The sequence below is a fragment of the Salminus brasiliensis genome, chromosome 6, assembly GCF_030463535.1.
Source record: "Salminus brasiliensis chromosome 6, fSalBra1.hap2, whole genome shotgun sequence".
Lineage (NCBI taxonomy): Eukaryota > Metazoa > Chordata > Actinopteri > Characiformes > Bryconidae > Salminus > Salminus brasiliensis.
In genome coordinates this window covers 40,846,273-40,870,927 of record NC_132883.1, presented here as the reverse complement: position 1 = coordinate 40,870,927, position 24,655 = coordinate 40,846,273, and the positions used below count along the sequence as shown (strand labels likewise).

Here is a 24,655-nt window from a genome sequence, read left to right as displayed (position 1 = left end):
GAGCCTGAGAGGCCTGGCTTAAAATAATACAAAAAATAATCATGTAAACAGTGGGAGAGTGGGATCGAATGGGCGATTAGAGAAATACAAGACAGACACAAGAATTTTCTTTTTCTTTTTTTTTTCTTCTCATTTTTCCTTCATAAATCACAAACAGTGAGGACCTTTCTCCTGTGAAAACCTTACAAAGCAGAACTGATGAGAAACAAGAAGCACACACTGATCCGTTTCTACAGTCTAAACAGAACTACTACGGTATCAGAGTGAGAAAATAGTGTACAAAGTCATTTCAATACTGATGATGGATGAAAAGTGATGAAATTTCACATTAGTCATTGCTTCCATACAGTTTAGCTCCACATGCTCAGTCAAACACGGCCCAAATAGCAGCTACGCTCAAGCAGCTGTCAGAGCACAGCATGATGCAACTTTGCAGCAACTGGGAGTTGGGATTTTACCATACGACACAATATTGATGATGTAAACAAGTGTTTTGCAGGGGCGGGAATGCATTGTGTAACATGGAGCCGGAGACTGGCGATAAACAATGCGAAAGACCATAGTTATTACCGAGCAGGCCGCACTGAGAGAGTCGCAAAAAAGCAAAGCCGGGTCTCTAGAATAGCGTCGAGCAGGAAGGGCACAGATAAATCCGCATGCATTTCAGCTTCTATAATACAAGAGTATAAAATCTCTTCATTTGAAATATAGCCATTAATATTGCACACAGGGTACATACTGGAAATGCCTGGTAAGGAGCCTGTAAAGGAGCATTAGTCATAAGATCCAAGAAACTCAATGACCCAGGAACCATTTTTGGATCACCCTTTAGTTCCACTTTTCATTGAAATATACCTGAAATATATTTTTCTGAGAGAACAGACCATAATCACACCTCTAGTTCATTAATGCGGGCGCATATAAATAGCAGTGTTGTAATCAATGGCTGAGGCTGCTGACCTTTCCAAAATACACCCATAATTCAACCAAACACACTGACCAGTCTCAGCATGTCCAGCTGAAAATCGCAGCTCATCATTTTGAATTTTTAATCAATAAAATGAGAGTTAAACTGAGCCAGAGTGAACGCAGGGCTGAACAGTGGGACAGATTCACTCAGATTTGTGTAAAAATGCTAGCACACTAATCTCGGTGAACAACGTTAATTCTTTTAACAACTGTTCTGAGCAAGGTTTGGCTGAAAACCTTGAGAAACAGAGCTCTCACTATGACATTTAGCTTCCTGATAGTGACATGATAAAGCTATAAAGCACTCTGATTACAGCTCGTTATGATTAGCTAGCTGCAACGAGAATAGCGTAGTGTATTCGCTGTCCGATATTTCTTTCCCATGAGTTTATCAGTCACTACCTGTGTTATAGATTATAGGTAGCATCGTTAGCTGCAGCTGACCAGTATTATGCTTATGTCTTTGAAGGAGGAGAGAAATTGACTAATGCTCCTTTAATAGGATGGTGTTATTGTTAGACGAAGAAAAGATGGTGTATTAATCTGGATCATCAAGTCTTAGAAACAGGTACTCCTATGAACTGTTATGACGTCTTGACCTGTAAACAGCTGTGTCTGTATTTCCTGGACCGTCCCCTTCATTTTCTGAGTTGAGTTGCAGAAGATGAACGACGGCAAGATTTTGGGATTCGTACAGACGTTGTTTTAGGCCGATGTATGCAGCTTGAATTTGCGAGCACTTACAAGCTTATATCCAGAACTGATTTGTCCAGTAGTGTCCAGGAGAGTCCACTTTTGAAGGGCTGGTAGAAATGGTGGGAGAAATGCTCATGATATTAAATGACCACTTTATAGTAAATCAGACAGAAATTAAAGCTGTAGTTTGGCAAAAGTGAATAAATGAAATACAGAACATTTCTGTTACCACTAGTACGGTTAATCAGCTAAGACGTGTTTGGTGTTCAAATCATCATACACTTCATACTGCTCGATTTCACTGTATGACATACCGGTGAGATTTACTGGATCATCACTAATCCTGACCATTTTAAGCCAACCCTCATTTAGTATTGTTGATTAAGCATGGCTCATTTTTTAATTTATCGAAATCAGCACTGGGAGAAGAACTGGCTGAATCTGTGCATCCATATACTGTTATATAGGGTATATAGTGTTTGCAGTAGTGGGTAACAACACTGTCGTCCCTGTGGTAGACTGGGGTTCAATTCACTGGCCAAGCAAGGCCACACTATACCAGTAAGTCTTTGGGCAAAACTAACACCACATTCTCCTACCTGTGTACCATGATTCAAATGTGAGTCACCCTGGATAAGCGCATCAGACAAATGGAGAATATTATAAATTATGGTTATATGGAAAATGGGTTCTATATAGCACTGATAAAAGGTTCTTGACTCATAAAAAAAGAAGTGGAACCCTTTTTAGTACTATATACCCTTTTAACCGGGTTGTCATGATTCCATATAGAACCATTGCTTTAACTAAATAACTCTTCAAACACTTCATTATTAAGAGTGCAAAGACGAAATTCAGCTGCTGCAGGTTTTATGAAGTCTATGTTATTAGAGATGTCCCAATCCGATCCAGTGGCTCGGTATCAAGGCCAGTCTATGCACATTTGAATGGATCGGGTATGGGCTACTTTAATCACAATCCAGTTCTGAGTCTTTGTTTTATTCACGGTGTTCAGAGCGCCATCTGGTGGCCATGATGTGCATGCACCATTAATGGACATTAATGGACAGAAGGTAAATAAAAGAGTGTAGAGTCTGCACTGTGGAGCTATTTTACAGTGGAGCATGAAATTATACCATAATATTTGAACCTTCATAAAACTATCACTTAAACGCTCTGTTTTACCAGCGGGAGAACCGGAGAACCACTCACCTTTCTCTGTTTATAAACCAGCACTGAAGAGCCTATTCAGAATCGAATGGAGGCCAACGCTAACGCTAATACACACACACACATTAGCTATAGAAACCCAAATCACACACAGCACATTCACCCACTATAAACCAGTTATTACACACCAGTAGACCAACAACCACAGATATCAGTCCAGGGATGTGACCTGACTGCAGTGTTGTAGAGCTGATTGGTCAGGGAGGAGAGTCAGACTGGATTATATTAAGATATTAAACACTAAAAGAAAAGTCTCGACTAAACTAAATCAATCAGTCCAGAATGTCTGATTATAGAAACTGATACTAATAATAAAGAGGTTTTACTGATTTTGGCTGATACTCTGCATTAAGAGACTTAGATCAGATCAAGGGGCAAAATAACCTGATCGGGACATCCCTAATGTTTAACACCAAACACGTCTTGGCTAACTGACTACGTCTGCAGAAGAATTATGGACATACAGATTAGATGTTTTTGCCAAACTGTGGCTTTAAAGTCATTATAAGTACGTGACAACAAAGCATGACGAAAGCCAGCTGACACGTCGATCCTCCACTAAAACCAAACAAGAACGAAATCATACAACAGTCTACTTGGCACTGAGGTCCACCACTAGGTGCTGATAGGCCATGGTCTTCCCTTTGAAGCTGGCAGCAAGCAGGATGTCCTTGTTGTCGATGGAGACCAAGCTAAATCCGCGGGGCGCTAACATGTTGAGCTCCTGGAAAGGCTGGAACCTCTGGCTGAGGTCATCCCACAGGTAGACACGGGAGAAGGAGTAATCGCTGCCCAACAGTAGGTACTGCCTGATCCCTACGCTGAACGGGTACACGGCCATTGACCCGCGGGACGGCAGGGTCTGGACCTCCACAAAGCGCTGGCTCTCCCACCGCAGGATCTTGGAGTCTCCTATGAAGCGTGTGAGGCACAGGTAGAGCGCCTTGCGCACCCAGAAGTGCTTGACCATCTGAACGTCGCCCGTGTCCATGAGCTGGGAGTGGTAGGCGAATTGCCGCAGGCTGCGGTTCCACTGGTACACCACCGGGGACTGCGAGGTGCTGGAGAGAATGAGGCGAGGCTTGCCATCCACCTCCAAATACTCGATGTGGGTGTCGCGGTGCCACGGGTGGAGGGACTGGTGGGAGTAGAAGCCGTTGCTGTTCCAGCGGTAGATGCTGGTGGAGCCGGCCTTGGAGCTGTCCACCACTGCAAAGTACCAGTCGTCCTCAATCTGGAAGGTGGCGATGAAGTTGGGTTTGCGCACACGGGTGGTGTCGATGTCCTGGATTTTGACGAAGCGCAAAGGCCCTTCTTCCCACCTGCAGACCAGAGGAGGAGAGTGTTAGGACAGTGAAGCTGTGGTGCTGTGCCAAGTCTGAGGACACTGGGTGGTGGAGAACGTTGAGTACTTTAGGAATCATCTGGGCATGGTCTTAAGATTGTAACGAGCCCTCTGTCAGTGGCGAACAAATATGTTTGCGTTACCATGCCAACGCACACAGCCTTGAGACAGAGATGATGTATTTTTGAGCTTTTTACTTTACTTTACTGTGATTTCACAGATCTTCAGGGTTTCTTGAGGTTCTGATTTCTGGAACCAAGTTACCTGCCCATATATAGACACAAGCTCGAGCCACGACTAGGGAATCTCTCGAGTCCGACGCACGTCGCACCCCCACTTTAGCGGCTGGCTACACGCTGTGCCAATGGCTACGGAGCTGCGTTGGGACCTCCTGTCCATCTCGGCACCCAGTTGCTCAATTCCGCAGTGAAGCGGACAAAAGACGGGTAAGAGACATGGGGGACAATTGGGCAAGCACTCCCCCAGTCGCTTTAGCTCGTTGGGTTCAGCATCACCTCTCCAGGTTGCTCAGGCTCGATGAGAGGGCGGAGCCAGGTTAGACTTGTGATTGGTCAGGGTTATGCTGACGTAAACCTGACCCACTTCTGGGACCGCCCATTTCACATCAAGAAGAGAGCAATATAGGGGGTGTGTCTGCTTAAGTTAAAGGCAGAAGGACTCAACAGTAATCCAACCAAATGACCAAAGTACTAATGGCCTACGGTCATCAATGTGTAGCCAGGAATGTCCAGATAACTGTGGCTGAAATCACATCCGAGGCAAAAACCTAGGAGTGTTTTCGACTGTTTTCCGGCTCACTGAGTAGACCGGCTCAGCCAGGTTTGGCTTATTTTCACGACTATGGTGAGCTTGTTTTTATCCCCGCCTGTATCTGTATAGTTTAGCATCTGACCAAGACTGCGCTTCTCTGCCACCCTCTGCTAAATGATCCGTTCATTCGTGTTACAGCGTAGGACTAAATACAGTTTGTTTGTCTTGATTCTGGTGCATAGAGTTAAAATCGAGCCACCCTAAATTGATCTAAATGGAAAAATCTGAATCCCATTTTTTAAAGGTTTTTAAAGATGCTAATACTGAATATCATGCTTGATTTATGGTCAACCTTGGATATTAAAACATTCAAAAGCAATAAGTAATCTTTTCTTAATATAAATTGATCCACATCATAGCTTAAGGTATGAGGAAGGTCCTTGAGGCAACATGTAAAGCGCCTTACTGCCATGTTTTTAAATGCCTGGTAGCTAACAGTAGCCACCTAGCCGCTAATTCCTCTAAACGGCATCGCGGTGTGAAAAGGGTCCACTGGAGCACTCCTCCTAATGCATAAGTATACTTTCACTGTGAATATTAATATCTCACTTATAAATATGGGATCCTCCAAACAGTTGGGCTACAACCATGTAGAGAGTGTTGTTGATGACCACAGGCTTGCAGTACACCGCAGAACGAGCTGGAAAACACACACACACACACACACACACACACACACACACACATTATACATTTATATGAAATAAATGAAAGCATTTTGAAAAGAAAACATTCATCCTCATCAGGAAAAAAAAACTCCTGAATATTAAACATGTAAAATGGGAAATGCCATCTTTCACTTTCTCTAATGCCACAGATGCCTCCCCCTCCCCTCCCCTCCTCTCTCCTTTGTTGCTAGTTTACCACTCCCAGCGAGACAGGAGAACCTGCCTTCACCTCCCTCACCTCGCTCCTCTCCGTAGCGGCCTGGTCCATTACTTTAAAAGCAGCCTGAGAGGAGTAAGAGTAAGAATAGCTGCTGCTTTTAGATGCGCTGGCGCTGGGAGAAACAGCAGGAGCCCAGGGAGCTTTTATGCCGGAGCTGTTGGCAAGATTTGATTGACTGATATCTTTTTTACCCAAAGCATTGTTTCAGACAAACCCCCTCATGTCTGCTAACATCTTCAAAACAAGTGACTAATCTTTCACAGCGAGCGCCAGCACCGCCAAGGCCTGGGTAAATGAAGCTATTAATTTTTTTCAACCTTTACTTTTTAATATGTTTTGTTTTGCTCTTCGTTTTGCAGTTTAGAGCTCCTGACTGCGAAATGCGAAAATCAGTCCGTCTGCCTGAGTGTAGCGGCGAAAGCCTGTTTTGGAAATTCTACACTATTGCAAAAGGTCACATTTCTTTCTTTATTACATATATATTACTATAATCTCTCACCCAGCAATTTCTAAGAAGGACTCGTATACCTGCTCATCCATGCAGCTATCTAATCAGCATAAAATCATGCGGATATGGCTCAGCAGCTTCAGGCAGTGTTTACTTTAACCATCAGAATGCGCAGCAGTCTCTGGAGTTCCCTCTGAATGGTGCAGTAAAGAAAAAAGCTGTTTCAGCTGATATAGAAAGGCTACAGTAACTCAGATAACCTCTCTGTCCAATTGTGGTGAGCTAATAGGCATCTCAGAAGGTACAGCACATTCAACACGAGGCAGCTTGGGGCTACAACAGCAGAAGACCACGTTATGGTCCACTTCTGTCAGCCAAGAACAGAAAGCTGAGGCTGCAGTGACTCAGCACAGGCTCAGCAACACTGGGCAGCTGAAGTCTGGTCGGATGAATCTGGAGTTCTGCTGGGGCTCACAGGTGGTACGGTCAGGATTTGGCTCCAATCCATGGACCCAACCTGCCTTCTCAGACAACATGCCCATGTGGGACCTGTATGGGTAGCTCAACTGGGAACAAGAAAGTTTTGTCCATGGGTTCCATGTTGTTCTCACATGGGTCAGTGCTGGGACCTGGAGGGAGGGAGGGGGGGGGGGTTATACACTGCATATGGGGCCTAGATGGGACCCATGTGAGATTAAGGTGGGCTGTAGCAATGGGGTCCATTCGGGAAGCCCAGCTGAGACCCAGTAACAACACAAGTACAAATCCTTATAGAGCCCATGCCCACCTAGAACCCACCTAGCTCACATTCAACCCATGTGAGCCCCAAATGAGCATGTTGGCTAGGTTTTGTCAACAGTCCAGGCTGGTGGAGGTGGTGTACTGCTGTAATGGTGTAGGGAATGTTTTCTTGGCTCGCTTTGGGCCTGTTAATACCAGTCAATCGTGGCTTAAATGCCATAGAATATTTGAGTGAATATTGTTGCTGACCATGTTCATCCCTTAATTACCACAATTTAGCCATCTTCTAGTGGCTACATCCAGCATGATGATGCACCATTTAATGCAAAGCAAAAAGTATGACAACGAGTTCAGTGTTCTTCAGTGGCCTTCTCAGTAACCAGATCTGAATCCTTTAGGATGTGGTAGAATAGGAGGTTCCGAGCATGAAGGTGCAGCTGAAAGATCTGCAGCATGGAGCAGGATCTCAAAGGGATGTTTCCAGTGTTTCTTGTGAAATCCGTGCCATGAGGAAGTGAGGCTGTTTTAAGGCCAAGTAATAGACCCAGTGATAGTATAGTCATCCTAATAAAGGGCTTGGTGATATATCTGGGGCCCTATCTTACCGCCTGCGCTCATAGCTTCTTCTTCCACCCCGCCAATAGTCCATTTTCACGCCTTCTGCCTGCTTCGTTTAAATAGCAACGATGCTTGCGAATATATCTACGCCGATGGGCGTGGTGGTCTCGATATGAGGTGTGGTCAGGTCAATTTCTGGCGTGTTGCTGTGTATCTTGGCAAAGCAAAAACACAGGAGCTCCACTGACTGAAAACAACCTAGATGGACGTCAACGGTCAGATGTTCATTGCTATCACTGCCTAAGGGCCGCAAAAATAGGGCTCAGTGGCTTATAACATACATTTTTAGACTCACTAATATATATTATTTTCTATAGCTGAAGATATGGTTTTATTTGTGATGCATGACATCAATCTGGCCTGAAAATCTAAAATCTGACCATTTTTTACTCACATGTGATATTGTAGTGGCTCTTGAAGAGCATGTTCACATGATCCCAGATGAAAACGGTGCAGATTCCTGTATTTGGCTGAGCGAACACCACATACAGGTCATCGTTGAACTCATAGGACTCCACAGAGAGGGACTGGAATGGGTAGGTTTCATATACTGCAAAATCTGTACCAACAGAAGGGTCAATACCACGGTCAATACAGCAACTCACAGGAAGATGAATGGCCTAGTGCACGGGATCCTAATGGCAGCAGTGCCCAGACACGGACAGGTAATATTTAGTAAGGATGTCTAATTAATAATTAACAATTCATACACTGTGTACATTTGATTTTTGACTTTTTACAATTCTCCAAACTACATTTTAGCATCAGCTTCATAAACCCTAATACAGAACCATGTGGGATGCCACAAAATATGCTAAATTGAACCATTACCAAATAATAATGGGCTAATACCTGAATAATAAACCTAGTGAGTTCAGTGTGTTCACTCAGAAGGGATGTATCCATACGAAGGTCTGCAGCTCAGTTTAGTGTTATTGCTAAATAATGCACATTCCCTGACCCTCATATCCTACAGCTTATTTAAGCAGGGGAAGCTTCTCCTAGACCAGAGCTCTTCTCCCGAGGAAGTCCCAGAATAGCAGAGTGTTTCTTCAGTACCCGCACTAATACAGTTGAAGTCTCGTGGCGTCAGGTCATGGATGCGTCGGCCCTGGAACTCAAAGGGACTGGCGCAGTAGATAGCTGGAACAGAGGTGTTGGTTTTCTCCATCCAGTCCACCAGCCACTTAATCTTACAGTCACAGCGAAACGAGTTCCCTCGCAGGTCTCTGAGGACAAAAAGTGGAACAACTTGCTTCATTTACTGGAATACATTCAAACTGTTCAAAAGCACAAAATATGCTCAGAATGAAGCCTATAAACAGACAAGAGTACTCACAGGTCAGTGAGGATGTCCAGGTGTTTGAAGAGTTCTCTGGGTAGAACCTGTAGGTTGTTGTTAGACAGAGATCTGCCAGATGATAATGGAAATAAGTGAGATACAGATCATGTTGTGATTATGGATATTCACTGAAAAAAATGTTTAGCTGTCCTTTAGCTCAGATTCTAACTGGATCTTGTTGGGTGGTGGTCCCACTTCCCACCTATAAAGCACTCTGTAAAAATATATGATCAGCATTAATGTAAAATTCAAAAGCTGCCTTAAAGTTTGAAGTTACATTTTTGACTTTAATTAATGGCTTTATGTCAGACTGGTCGAGGAATATGTGGGATATGTCCAGTTCTACATACTGCCATAGCCATAACTCACAGTGCCAGGGTCATTTGACTCATTAATTCCACTCATTACACAAAGTTGCTTAGCAGTGCTAATGTGCTACCTCTTTGGCCCAGGGGTCGCCAGGGGAATGCACGACCGACCCGAGGTTGGCTGGCGCAGGCGCCTGTTGGCCTCTGCGGTGGAGCTAGGATGCTAGGAGGGTATAGGCCTAACACATGGGAGTCTCCTCCGATACATGTGAAGCCAGCCATGGCCTCTTTTCCGGCCAGTGTGTGTGTGTGTGTGCACCACTGAATACCGGCAACACCCCACAAGATCTGCCTGATGTTTTGGAGATGTCCTGACCCAGCTGTCTAGCCATCAGAGTGCCATCAGAGCTGGCCCATTTGTCCTCCTTTTAACACCTTCTTGATCACCTTCAAGAACTGACCGCTCACTTGCTGCCTAAGATATCCCACTCCTTGACAGATTGTAGGCATTGTAACCACATAATTAAGGGCATTCGCATCACCTGTTAGTAGTTTTAATGTTATGGCTGATTGGTGTATTTGTCTGAATCCAGTGTTTGTTAGCAACGTTAGCCTAGCATCTCCCGTTCTACACTCATACAGTTATACTATATAATTTTTTCTTGCTAATGTAGTGTTGGTGGATACGCACAGATGCGTGAGTGACTTCAGCCCTCTGAAAGTGTGCTTGGACAGCGCCTGGATGTCATTATTCTCAATGAACCTGCAAGGCAGAAGGAAAAAAAGCTTGGTTGAATGAATAAATCAGCAGAAGCGCAGCCTCATCCGTCTAACGGCTGCCAATTTCTACTGGTGGTGGGGGGTATAATGAAGAAGGGCTAAGCCAGAGAGGCTAATTTAAAGGTTTAAGAGTGAGAAATCAAAGAGCAGGACGCAGTGATAGCAGTCGTATATCTTTTTGCTCTTTCTGCTTATACCTAATAAGATGGATGTATTTGTATACTGTATGGACAAAAGTATTGGGACACCTGATCATTCATTGTTATTTAAAAAAAACTGTCTCTTCTGTACAGGATTTTATCGGGCAGGATATTTTCGGGCAGCATTGCTTTGAGGATTTGATTGCATTCAGGAGCAGAAGCGTTATTGAGATCAGGATGTTGGATGACCATCACCCCACCTCATCATCCCTAACTCCCCCAAAACTCATCCCAAAAATATTGCATGGAGCACCGACCATCATTCCAGAGAGCACAGTTCTTCCACTGAGCTGGCGGTAGGCAGCATGGTGCCAATAGGTTTAGGTTTATCTGTTCAGGAGAGCGCTGTTCTATTGGCAATACGTCTCTACAGGGTCCGGAGAAGCTCTATGGGTGTGCATTTGCACATCTGTGTCAGCAATGGGTGCAACTTAAAGTAGCTGAATGCATTTATTAGAATGGGTGTCCACAAACATTTGGACATAAAGTGTAGTTGTATCTTGTCCAGACCCTTCCCACATCTCTCCACCCCCCCACCCCCCCTTTTCTCTCTCTGATGGATTCATGAGTCACCATCATGTGGAATTCAATTAAGATTGCATAATAGATTGAGGAACTGCACGCGTGCTCTACGTGTTCCATTAATCTTCTAAAACCTTTTAGCTTAATGACACTCGAGGTCAGTGCAGCATCTTCCCATTTCTCTCTCGCCCTCTCTCACTCTCCCTGTGTCTCCCCCCCACGTCCCCCTGCAGTCATTTCACAAGCTTTGCATCGGAGAATGGGCCGAAGACGCTAGCTGAATCTTAAGTTGGGTTTTAGCGGTAAGCAGAAGACCCTGCTTACAAAGGGATGGGCAAAACACATACACACACACACACACACACACACTTCTCTGTCTGTACAAAGCCTTAAAGCACGGTTTGGTTAACACTCTAATTTACTTAGCTAATCAGAAAATACATGTTTAATGTGTAAGGTTTTGCAAGTCTAATGTAGCAAACAAGAACTGGAAGCTCTTAAGCCATCAATTAGCATTCTGCAGATCCTCACACACATTCCCCGAACCCTGCTGAGCTGTCAAGGGATCTCATACAGACTGGCTTATGAGCTGTCTGGCACAATGACATAATGTATATGTATATATGAACACTGGCAATAGTACAAGCATAAGTCTGGCCTAATCATGGCTAACGCTGCTGTTTATAGCTATACATTAGCCTAGCAGCTCTAGAACTACCCTTGGTGCAGCAATAGACAGGACTAAATCTAGACTGTCTAGAACCAGTTCATGCTTTCTGTTCTTTGTGTTCTTTGTGTTCCCACAAAGACTTTTCCCCACCCACACTACACTGGAACTCACACCCATCCAGTGCCTTTGGTAAATAATGTAAACATTCAGATTATATCAAACCTGTACATTTAAACTGCTATACAATAGTGAGTGTGTATGATGTGTGTATATGTATAGCATAAGTTAATGCATAAATATAAAGTATTTCTATTCTGTAAATATGTGGAATTTGTTTTGTACTACTGTGGGGGGTGACGCACCCAAGTTTTTCACACCTGTGTAATGTGACGTGACAATAAAAGTAATTATATATATATATTAGAATGGGACGATGCTGCAGGAGAAAACGTGTTGCCCAATGCGCAGGAGGCGCTAAGACTAAGAAATATATATATATGTACTGTATATAAATATATATATATATATATATATATATATATATATATATATACAGCTCTGGAAATTAAGTGGGAAAGAGATCACTTCATTTTTTGCAATTAATCTGCATATCTACGTGTTCGGCAGCCAACTGAGTTACCTGATTTTGCAGACTGTGAATGGCATAAAGTAATGGCAGAGCCTGCCAAGATGAAAGCTGTGATTGGCCATCAAGGTTATTTCACCATAGTGATTTTTTCATTGCTCTCAAAGTCCAGATAGTAGCACTGTTTACATTTCAATAATAACTTTTTCACATTATATTTATTATAATCATTTCTTTGCATTACTTGAGCAGTTGTTTTTGAGCAGTTGTCATTTCTGCAGATAAATGCTCTAAATAGTAATATTTGTATTTGGAAATTAGGGGAAATGTTGTCCATGGTTTATGAAATACAACAGAAACGTTAATTTCCCTAACTAATGCAAAGAGAAACTAATAATGTAGGGTGGTCTCTTCATTTGTTCCGGAGCTGTATATATACCCCTTCTAATTAAAGCATTAGCATAGAGAAGTAATGCCAATAGAATAGGACTCAACAGCAGATCAACATGACCAAGAACCTATTAGCACTTGGGCTAGAGGGGTATAAATCCCCCCCAGGGGCTGTGGAGCAGTGGAACGGTGTTGGAATGATGGGTGGTGTTCCATCCAATACTTCTTAGAACAGGAATGAGTTGGGGTGGTGATCATCCAACCTCCTGATCCAATCCTCACAGCAATGCTCCTCCAAAAACTAGTAAATAGTAGAAAACCTTCTTCCCTGGACAGTAGCGACAGTTACTCCAACAAAAGCAGGATCAGCTCTTTTTAATACCCTTGATTTAGGAAGAAGCCATGAATGAGCAGGTGTCCAAATACTTTTGTCTTTCTAAACTTAGTAATACAGTTAGTAAACTTCTGTTCCTATCGGGAATTCTGGACAGATCTAATGGAGTAGAAGTGAATAGGGGAGTCGGCCTATTTTTAGCTGTGTTGTTAGCAGCACTGAGCGAGTGTATCGTGCACTCGTGGCCTGGAGGAATGGACTTGGACTTTAGCTTATTATCACAATTCCATGAGTCTTCTTTAAACTGATCTAACGAGAAGTGAGCGAGTGTACGTAGCCTCAGCTGAACAGGAGACTTAGTCACACAGCTCTGCTGTCGCTGCCTCAGGACTGCTGAAAGCTAGCGTTCATTAGCATTGCAATCTAGCCATGTATCCGAGCTACAGGATGTTTAAGTATACGGTCGCGTGCAAAAGTTAGGACACTCTTGGTCAAATGCCACTTTTGCACATTCTAAAGCATAGTTACTGTTTATGTGTATAATTGAACATATTGGAAATATAAAGAACATAAAATGTGGCATGTGGAAAAGTTAAGGCTTATTTTGTATGATATGTGAAATTCAGTAAATAAATAGTTGAATTGATATTGGTTTAATTGATAAAAGTAGTCTATTGAAACTATTACTAACTTTTAACAGAAGTCAATAGAAGTTGCTAGTCATTTTGGAGCATTTCTATTGGTCCGTTCATCATATATCAAACATTTCCCAAGATTATGCAAGGACCCACTGGTGATGCCGAGGAGTTTAAGAGGTTCAATCTCACCAGAAACCCATTTTATAATCCATGTTTTTTGGGCTTGGGCTGGAATAACACACCGTTTTTGGTCATTCTGGCTGGCCGATTACCCTAAAAGATTCAAAAGTTATAAAAGTAACTGAGGGCTGCTCATGCTTGTGTTTGATTTAAGGAGGGCCTTCAGCAGAATGATATTCTTCATCAATTAAGTAAATGGTTGCCTCAGCATTCTGAGTGAATGGGTGAAGGAGGAAAGTGCTGCCTCTTGCCGTGGAAGAGCAGAAAGGTACGCCGATCAATAGCACTCTACCACAGCTGCCAAAATGACCCATGTCCAGGCCACCACTTTCTTTCTTTTGGCCTTTCTTTCTTTGTGCTGAGCTATCAGAGAACCAGAAGAAAGAATGTAAAGGCGAGGATGGTTTTTATTATTTCAGCAAAAGTTATTGCTGGAATGTATCCAGCTGTTTTCGACTGACTTTTATTTTTATGACTTTGACATTTTGTGCCTTTAAAGCTGATATGTAAATGACCTCTATTTTGACTGGCTGGTCTGGGTTGCACCTCATTCAAAAAACAGGGTGCTCTATAATGTCCTCAGGGGCACTGTTAAAAGTAAACTTGTGCTGCTCCTCTTGAACGTCTGAATTTGAAAGGCTGAAAGAATGCAAATAATTAAAAAGTCTTCAGAAAACATTTTTAGAAACTCCTGAGAAAAAAGGTATATTAAAATTAGATATTATTTAGGCAGAATATTAAGAAAATAAGACTATTTTTTGTCAAATAAATAAAATATTTGGATCAAATTACAAGAGGAAAAACAAGAAGAAAAACATTATTTCGACAATATTTAAGAAAATAAGCAACTATGTTATGTAAATATTAAATTATTTTGACATCGGATCAAGAAAATAAGACATTACTTTGACAAAATATCAAAACTAAGCTAGATTTGACAATTTTAAGAAAGTAGTTTTTGCCCAACCTTTAAAAAAATATAAGACTTTACAAAATTATTTTGACATAATGTCACAAATATGAGCTTTTATCTTGACTCCATAATCTTTGGCAAAATATCAGGAAAATAAAACAAAATAATATTCTTTATGAAATTCTATTTTTCTGTCATTTATCCAGCTGTTTTCTAACGACTTTTATTTTTGGCCCTTGTGAATGAAGTACTTATATGTGAGCACAAGCCACTGGTGGAAGTTATCGCCTTTTATTTTTAGGACAGTAAAGTACATACTCACAGATACTGCAGATGAGAGAGGCCAGCGAACGCATCGTCGGAAATGAGGGAGAATGTGTTGGAGTTCAGGAGGCTGTTGGAGAAAGAGAGAAACGTTTATGGACACGGATTTACTGTCTACTCACTGACGTATTACGCTGTAAATGATGCAAAGTCAGGCCAATTTAACATGATGTTACAGTACATGAAGTACACTCTTAAAAATAAAGGTGCTACAAATGGTTATTTGAGTCACGCCATAAAAGAACCGCATGTGATAAGGGGTGTATGAATCTGAAGATGGGACTAAACAGTAAACAGTAGGGTTATATGAACTTAAATCCAATGGTTGGTCCAGCCATCTAAGAGTTGGTCCTTTGGCCAGGAGGATGTGAGTTCTAACGCCAGTGATGCTACACTTAGAACTCACACTTTCTGACAATATGAGCGATGTTTAGACTAAGTGTTGGTCATTTTATGAGGAGGTTGTGAGTTGTAATCCCAATGATGCGAGTTAGAACTCACAACCTCCTGATGGTATGACCAGTTCTCAGATGGCTGTAGGAGGCTGTGAGTTCTAACCCCAGTGATGCCATAGATAGAGCCCGAACCTTCTGATGATATGACCAAATGCTCAGACAGCTACAGGAGTTTTAACCCTACTGATGTGACACTTAGAAATCACAACCTTCTGACAATATGAATTATGTTTAAAATATGTGTTAGTCATTTCATCAGGAGGTTGTGGGTTCTAACCTCAGTAAAGGTACAGTTAGAACTAACATACCTCCTGATGATATGATCAATGCTCAGACAGCTGCAGGATGCTTTGAGGTCCACCCCCAGTGTTGCCATAGTTAGAACCCACAACCTTTTGACGATATGACCAACGCTCAGAGAGCTGCATGAGGTTGTGAGTTCTGACCCCAGTAATGCCATAGTTAGAACTCATAACGTTCTGATGATATGACCAATGCTCAGGCTGCACTGATGCTACACTTAGACACTACACAACCGTCTCACAATATGATTCATGTTTAGAATACGTGCTAGCCATATCTTCAGGAGATTGTAGGTTCTAACCCCAGTAATGCTATAGCCTTTTCAAGCCTTTCTTAAATTGACAGATGTTGAGATAAGACTTTTTCTTGTACTACAAATCAGAGCTACAAGGTTTTTTTTTTAAGACAGCTTGGAAATGCTGAAGCTGTTTTATGGTAATGATCTGCAGTATCTGCAAAGAAACATGGGAGAAGTTGAAGAGGCTCTTACACACTAAAAGCACATAAATGTAACTACTGACATCTTATTACGCTGAATAAACGTCTCTCAGATTTACTGAAGTGAATTCCCTCTCTCAGCCACACACACAGACACACAGGCACACACACAGCTGAGACAGAGCAGCTATTGTTGGTAAGTGTGAGAAGTGTGTAAGTGCAGGCTGCTGGCTGTGTGGACTGCAGCAGTGACGCTGACCCTGTCACTGATACACACCGAACTGCACACTGTGTTCCATTGCTTACAGACACACACACACACACTCTGGAACACACACATCTGCTCGGAGACAAACTGCTGATGTTATGTGTTTTTGAAAGTTTGTTCTCCACTTTCCAAGAGTAACGTTGTAATCAGGGAGATTTGTAGATGTTGTTAGAGGGCCCATCGTGGTTTTCTGGAATTTTGCCTCATTATTTTACCTCTTGCCATGCCTTGAAACTGGCGTTTTTTTGACTGTGCCTTTAAGGCTGATATGTAAATGACCTCTATTTTGACTGGCTAGTCTGGGTTGCTTTAAAATAAACAATAAAAAAAACTTAAAAAGTAATAAGTAATTAAAATGTCTTCAGAAAAACATTTTGTAGAAAATCCTGAGAAAAAAGATACTTATTATAACAGAAGCAGTAAAAAAAATATATTAATATAATATATTACTTTGTCAAAATATTAAGAAAATAAGACAAAAATATTTTGACAAACTTTTTAATAAAATAAATAAAATATTGGGATCAAATAACACAATGAAAAACGTGATTTTGACATTTCATCAAGAAAATAAGACTTTGACAAAATGTAAAAAATAAGCTAGTTTTTGCCCAACCTTTAAAAAAAAAAGACTATACAAAATTACTTTATCATGTCACAAATATGAGCTTTATATCAGGAAAATAAAATAATAAAAAAATATTCTTTATAAAATTCTATTTTAACAAAATTTTAAAAAATATAAGCTATTATTTTGTCAAACTTAATGTCAAACATTAATTTGAGTTGCTTTAAGATATCACTTTGGCAAAATATAAAAAAAACATATTTTAACAATTGTTTTAAAAACGTCAAGAAAATAATAGATTTGAACACAATATCAACACAATAAGGTATTGTTTTGACATTAGATCAACAAAATAAGTCATCATTTTGACAAAATATTAAGAAAATAAGTCAATATGCAAGGAATTTTAACATTATAAATAATTATTTTGGCATTCTGTTACTTTCCGTGATTTTAGGGGAAGCTGATGCTTGCTCCTAACGTTACAACCATGATGAATTTTAAACAGGCTGTGACCACAGCTTATTTTCCATATATAGGCCAGAGAATGACAAAGGAATGCAGAAATGGTGTGCTGTGTGGGCTGTATGGTGTACTCACAGAAACTGCAGCAGGTGGAGGTGAGAGAAAGCTCCCTCAGGGATTTCAGTGAAGGCAGCGTTCACCATGGTCCTACAAAGAAAAAGAGTTTCTATTAACAGTCCTAAAACAGAGTGAACACATCAGCCACATAGAAACGCTGGACAGGCAGAAGACATTAATTAGAAGATAGCAAACTAGCTGTTTTCTCAGGTTGCGATGTAATTAAGAAGCGATGGAAACCGAGGACCTAGAAATCTTTCCAAAAGCATTGCTAGAACGGCAAATCTGGAACAGCCATTTTTTATTTTAAGCAAACTCTGGAGTGATGGTGGGCTAAACACACCTCAAAATCCATAGCAGACTACTCAAAAGGCCCAAGCTAAAGGTTATCCACACAGGCCCCTGACCAAAACAAGAGTACTGAGGCAAGACGGCCTAAGAATCTCCCCAAACTAGAAAGAAGTATGGGTAAAAAGTCTGAGATCAGGAAGCCCTCCCCTCATGTGATAAGGGGAGTTTGAATCTGAAGATGGGACTAAGCAGTAAACAGTAGGGTGATATGAATTTAGAACCAACTAAGTGTTGGTCAGGAGGTTGTGAGATCTAATCTTAGTGATGCTACGGTAAAAACTCACAACCTAATGATGATGTGACCAACGCATAGATGGCTACAGAAGTTGCTGCAGGAAGTTCTAACCACAAGTAATGCAACACTTAGAACTCACAACCTCCTGACAATATGACAGATGTTTAGTCATTTCCTGGTGATGGTGATTTCATGGTGATGATGAGCTAAACACACCTCAAGTCCACAAAGGACTACTCAGACTCAAGCTAACAGGCTCAAGCTGAAGGTTTTGCCCTGGCCCTCACAGTCCCCTGATCTAAACAAGAGTAGTGCAGCAAGACGGCCCAAAAGGACGGCCCTTTCAAAAGGTCTGGGTGAAAATCCCAAAAGCTCGAAACCCGAAGCTGGGCCAGAACTGCAACTGCAACATCTTCCATTGAGAAATCCCATTCCTGCAGTTGAGTGCCCTCATGATCTATATATTGAGCTATTCTATGAGGCCCTTCCCCTTAAGTAATTACTTTCCGGACCTGGACGCATCTTACGCTGCTTTCTCATCTCGATGAAGGATTAAATCTGTTGAAAGTAGGACACCAGCTCTCTTTCCATACACTTTCAATTCTTCTCTGTGTGAAAAACCAGGACACCTCCACCTTGTGAGACTTTATAGATTGCCATTAATATCAGACCTCATCAATGGTCTGAATCTGAAGCACTTCAGACTATGCGATGTAGCTAACACAGCAGTCCCGTTTCATATTTTCACAATGGCCACAGCTCAGCTCATTGAGCCCTGATCAGCACTGATCAGCTATAACATTAACACCACCTCCTTTCTTCTATGGCCATTGTTGCCTTGCTCCGTTGTCCATTATATCAGCTCCACTTCCCATATAGGAGCACTTTGTAGTTCTGTAATTCCAGACTGCAATCCATCTGTAGTTAACTTTGTTAATTAGCTTCCTTTCACCCTGTCAGGCACCCACAGGACTGACCACAACAGAGCAGGTAGGTATTATTCGGGTGGTGGGTCATTCTCAGCACTGCAGTGACACCGACTGGCATGGTAGTGGCGAGTGTGTTACTGTGTGTTGCGCTGGTGCTACGAGTCGATCAGACACAGCAGTGCTGCTGGAGTGTTTAAACACTGTGTCTGTCCACTCACTGTCCACTCTACACTCCTACCCTGCTGGTCCAGAAGCTCTTTGATCTGTTGTTGCATAGTTTATTAGGTTGTCATCATTGCTCACAGGACGCTGCCCACAGGATGCTGCTGTTAGCTGGATATTTCTAGTTGAAGGACTATTCTCAGTCTAGCAACAACACTGCTTGGGGTTTAAGACCTCCAGCAGCACTGCTGTGCACGTCGCCCAAATACTACCTGCTCTGTGGTGGTCCTGTGTGGACCATTGAAGAACAGGGTCATGGCAAATTCATTTCATTTTTGGCTTCTATACCTGGTTTTAAAGCATCAGTCCGTACGTTTGGGGGATTTGGAGATTTGGAGACCTCTCTGGTGAGAATGTGTAATTGCACAGAGTACTTCGACCTTTCATAGGGGATGCTCTGTGGTGGTTGCTCAGGTAACCAGCAAATGATGCTGGATCCTCATTTACATACGTAAAAGCCTGACATGGCCAGAAAACTCCCATGAAAACCTACCAGACCACTCTGTCTGTTTTTAGAATTAATATATTAGGCTTTTTCAGGGATGGTCACGCACCACACTGACACCATGTATTACAATTATATTGTCTTTGTTCCGCCCCACTAAGAAAGACAACTGCTATCAACTAAAATGAAAAAAATCTTAAGGAATGCTGCTTTAATTAAAATATAAACTTTTTTACAAAAATATCATTTCATTAAAACTGAATGCACTTTTGACCAGATACCCACATGCACATAATATTCCAGTCCTGACAGAGTGCTTTTTCTCTGCTATGCGATACATTATAGACCAGCCAGCATAAACTAACAAAGAGAATGAAGTCAAGCTTTCACTGAATGGCAATTATTTATGTGATCTGAGAGTTCAGATTGGGTAACCCTGCTGAGAGTGAGATTTCACTGTGTGGCCTACATACACACACACACACACACACACACACACACACACAGACACAACCTTTATGGACCAGATTAATAAAACTCTACATCATGCTAAATGTGCAGGACAGTGTGATGGTGATGAGTGAGTCTTTCCTTACTGCTGTGGTGGGCCTGTCAACCCACCAAAATGGACATGCTACAATAGCACACATGATTCAATCCACATGGCAAATCAGGTTTATTAGCAACATAAAGAGACTTTCATCTGTTTGTAATAAACCAATCAAACAAAACCAATATAAAAAAAATCAACACAGCTAAAACAACAAGTGCATTCGAATGCAGTCTCAGAATTACTCAACCCCTTCCTCACAAGTACTGTTGTGACCTGCTGAAAGCATGATGCATATCCAGACTCCTGCTTCTGACAGCATTCCTGAGGAATCTTAGCCCATTCTTAGCCCATTCCTCATGAGCAGTTCACTAGTATTCTTGGGTTTGCTGCTGCAATCACCTTCATCAAACCCTCATCAAATATTATTTATAGGGTTCAAGACATCTTCCAGGACTTCTTCTAAAACCAAGCATTGGTGAACTTTCAGGTATATTTGGGATCATTGTCCTGTTGCAAGGTCCAATGATACCCAAGCCTCACCTTCCTCACAGAAGGCCTGATGTTTTCTCCTAGGATTTCCTGATACTTGAATGAATCCAGCCTCAGAGCATCACTGAGCCACATCCATGCTTCACTGTAGGCAGGGTGTTCTTTCCAGCATACGCTTCATTCTTTCTCCTCCAGACATAATGCTGATCTATAGGCCAACAAAAATTTCCACCTCTCCAACTTCTGTGCTGAGATTTCTCAGGAACACTGGCGGAAGCTGGTGTAGGAAGGGGAAGACTCCGGATCGCAATGAGCAATGATTACTGGGCAACTTCTGCTGCTGCCATATCAACACTGTCAGTGTTCACTGGGTCCTTCATGTTCCCTAAAAGCATGACTATTCCCATCCCTCATCAACAGAAATCCACTAAACTAAACATCAGGTTGGTGTTAGCAAGAACAGTGGCAGCAGACCACAATAAAATTGGCCTCAAGGTTCTAGCAAACAAGGCTATAAAGTTAAAAAAGCTACGTCTGGTTACTAAGCAGCCTGATTCTTCAAACACAAGGCCGAGGAGAGCTCCAGACAGCTCCAGGAGACATAAGAAGTGGAGAGTCTGGACATTGTCAGTAGGATAGCAGAAAGGCCAAGAGTCAAACATCACTGGAGAAGAGCTTATGCTTCCATTCAGTAAATCCACTAAATGGACAAAAGTATTGGGACAATAGTTTTAAAATCAATGCTATTATAAAAGAGTTTATCCTGCTCTTGTTGGAGTAACTGTCTCTACTGTCCAGGAAAGACGGCTTTCAAGTATATTTTCGAGGAGCATTGCTATGAGGATTCTTATTGCATTCAGCGACAAGAGCGTTAGCAAGGTCAGGATGTAGGATGATCATCACCTCACTTCGTCTCCAACTCCTCAACTCATCCCAAAAGTATTGGATGGAGCATCTTCACCATCATTCCAGAGAGAACCGATCCACTGCTCCACAGCCCAATGCTGCTGGGGGGCTTTTTACCCCTCTAGCCCACATCTGGCCTTAGGCAGCATGGTGCCAATAGGTTCACCTGGCCAATAAGCCCATAGGTTTATCTTCTCCAGAGAGCCCTATTCTATTCTGTTCTATTCTATTCTATTGACAACACTTCTCTACAGGGACTAGACAAGCAGTGCGTGTGCATTTGTACATCTGTGTCAGCAACTTAAAGTAGCTGAATGCATTCATTAGAAGAAGGGGTGTCCACAAAAAATATTGGACATATAGTCCATGATAGTGCTTTGTTAACTTTAACTATGTTGACTATGCTAGCTTCCATGATTTGGGACCATGGAGCTCCAGAAGATCGATTACATTTGGGGGGGAAATGGTGTACATTAGATTTCTCAACACATTAAAGCTTTAATAAGGCACATACAGAGAGAGAGAGAGAGAGAGAGAGAGAGAGAGATGTGCTAAGACTGTCTAATCTTTTATTAGCCAGGCAAAGCTGACCTCATCTACTCAGTCTGTTCAACCACACAAGAGAGTGAGACGGAGATGGAGGGCGTGCAAGATTCTCCATCTGTTCTCCGCTGCCATCCATCTGACAAATAATACTCACAGCAGTCACAGTCCATGTTGGAGAAGCGTTAAACTAAGCAAATATAACTGGTGGATATTCGAGTCCAGAGCAAAGTGAATTAGACCAGTACTAAACCAGACCATCAACTGAAGCACGCTGTGTCATTAACAGACTCTAACACCCATCCCTGGCCTTCTCCTGAAAGCATTCGTCATCGAGAAGCACAGCATGAACGATTAGAGCTTGTTCACAGACAAGGAAAGCTGTTCTTTACTGTAAAGGCCTTATGCAACACAAGAATGGCATCATCCATCACTTGACGCATTGGCTGCCACGTCTAATAGCATGCATCAGCGAACCTGGAACGTCTGCTAAAGCGATAGTTTGATGCAAATGCAAAACTTCAACTGTAGTAAAAATGGGACAGAAATGAAGTACAAGTCTGAGAAAAATGGACCAATAGAAATGCTCCAATATATATAAGTTGGAGCATTTCTGTATGTATATATATATATTAGAGCATTTCTACACACACACACAATATATATATACATATACATGGCATAATTTTATATCAATATATAAGCTTTTTACTTACCCCAATTATAGCAAAATATATAAAATATCAGTTCTGTTGCTTGTCTAGGTGAACATAAGTTCACAAACCTCTTTACAACAAAAAAATAATGTCTTATTTTTTTTCAAGGTGAATCTAGATAATATATTTTTTATTTTTATGCTAAATTTAACATATTGGGAACAAATACAACATAAAAAGTGTGTCATAACCTTTAAACATACTGCATTTTATATTCCATTCAGCAAAGAAACAGTAATTGTGTGTTCATTTCCATTTATGTGATAAATGCAACATATTGGGAATAAATCAAACCTAAGAAGTGCATCCTATCTTTAATACATACTATATTTTACATGGAAATTAAGCAAATAAACAGTAACTGTGTGTTCATTTCAATTCATGCGTTGAAGTTCACATACTGTAAAGAAATTAAACAAAACAAATATATCAAATTACAATTGGGTTTGAATTTAACATATTGTTAACAAATTAAATATAATAATATATAATTTATCAAATAAACAGTAATTGTGTTTATTTCTGTTTGTGTTGAATTTAATGAATTGTAAACAAATAAAAATATATGAAATATATAAAATAAAACACTAATAAACAATAATTATATGTTCATTTTGACTTTTCTGCTGAATTTAACATATTGTGAACTAAATTAAACATAAAAATGTATCAAATTAAGCAAATAAACAGTAATTTATTGAATTTGACTTATTGTAAACAAGTAAAATATATAAAATACACAAAATGAAGCAAATAAACAGTACTTATATGTTAATTTCTATTTATCTGATACATTTAACATATTAATCAAATGAATGAATGAAATAAACAGTAATTGTGTGTTAGAAGTTAGAAGTTAGAAACACACACACACACACACACACACACATAAACTGAAGGATGGATGGTGATAACACAACATCCAAATCTTGGTCAGCTTCAGTACAGCTTCGCAGTCTGACAGACAGACAGACTAGTGATAGTGATGGGCTGGCAGGACAGCAGGACAGCAGGACAGACAGGTGTGTGTATGTACTTACAGTGAGATGATTCCAGGTGGGAAGCTCTTGGGAATGGCTTTGGTGTCCACGCAGAAGGCGCTGTCCTTGGTGCAGGAGCAGGTGGGTGGGCAGCGGGGGATTTTGGGTGCCCGGCGCCCCTCGGCTGTGCCCAGAGCGCACAGCAGCACGCAGAGAGTGGTGGCCATGGGCAGAGTCCAGCCTGGCCACCTCAAAACCCTCCGGGGTCCGGCTTCGGACATGTTCCCTTCAGCTGAGGCTCGGTGAGGAGTGGCAGAGGGGGGCTTCCTTGAGAGAATGTGGTGGGTTATGGGGAGACAGAAGAGGTGACAGTGAGAGAGAGAGAGAGAGAGAGAGTGTGTGTATGAGTGAGAGAGAGAGAGAGTGAGTAATGGTTAACGAAAATGAGACACACACACAGACACAGCTAGAAAGAGCAGTCACTGCTTCCTTGGTGCTCCCTGCACGAGTGGGTTGTATGTGTGTGTGCCTGTGTGTGTGTATGTGTGTGTGTGAGCGCACTCTGCAGCACCACCGGATCTCGCTGTTCTCACTCTCAGTGGTGCAGCTGTCTAAGCAGAGACTGCAGGACGGTGTGTGAGCCAGCGATTCCACACACACACACACACTCTATCACACACACACACACACACACTCCCCGAAACCTGTGCACAGCAACG

General features: G+C 41.7%; 1 protein-coding gene across 1 annotated transcript; it reads right to left on the bottom strand.

Annotated features, from left to right (window-relative positions):
- Window positions 1–113: 113 nt before the first annotated feature.
- Window positions 114–24,655, bottom strand: lgi3 (leucine-rich repeat LGI family, member 3). Its single transcript, XM_072682420.1, has 9 exons — window positions 23,997–24,655; window positions 17,586–17,657; window positions 14,952–15,023; window positions 10,108–10,179; window positions 9,106–9,177; window positions 8,826–8,995; window positions 8,161–8,325; window positions 5,621–5,711; window positions 114–4,217 (listed from the first exon to the last, which is right to left on the bottom strand). Exons 1-9 carry the CDS (start codon window positions 24,215–24,217, stop codon window positions 3,488–3,490), a joined length of 1,665 nt encoding a protein of 554 aa, XP_072538521.1. The 5' UTR covers window positions 24,218–24,655; the 3' UTR covers window positions 114–3,487.

Excerpts from the sequence above, each read along its gene's own strand:
- lgi3 (XM_072682420.1), bottom strand. The coding sequence starts at position 24,217 with ATGTCCGAAGCCGGACCCCGGAGGGTTTTGAGGTGGCCAGGCTGGACT. Across the intron at positions 17,658-23,996 it reads CCACCTGGAATCATCTCACT|GACCATGGTGAACGCTGCCT; the intron begins GTAAGTACATAC and ends TTTTCTTTGTAG. Across the intron at positions 8,996-9,105 it reads CTGGACATCCTCACTGACCT|AGACCTGCGAGGGAACTCGT; the intron begins GTGAGTACTCTT and ends TTTTGTCCTCAG.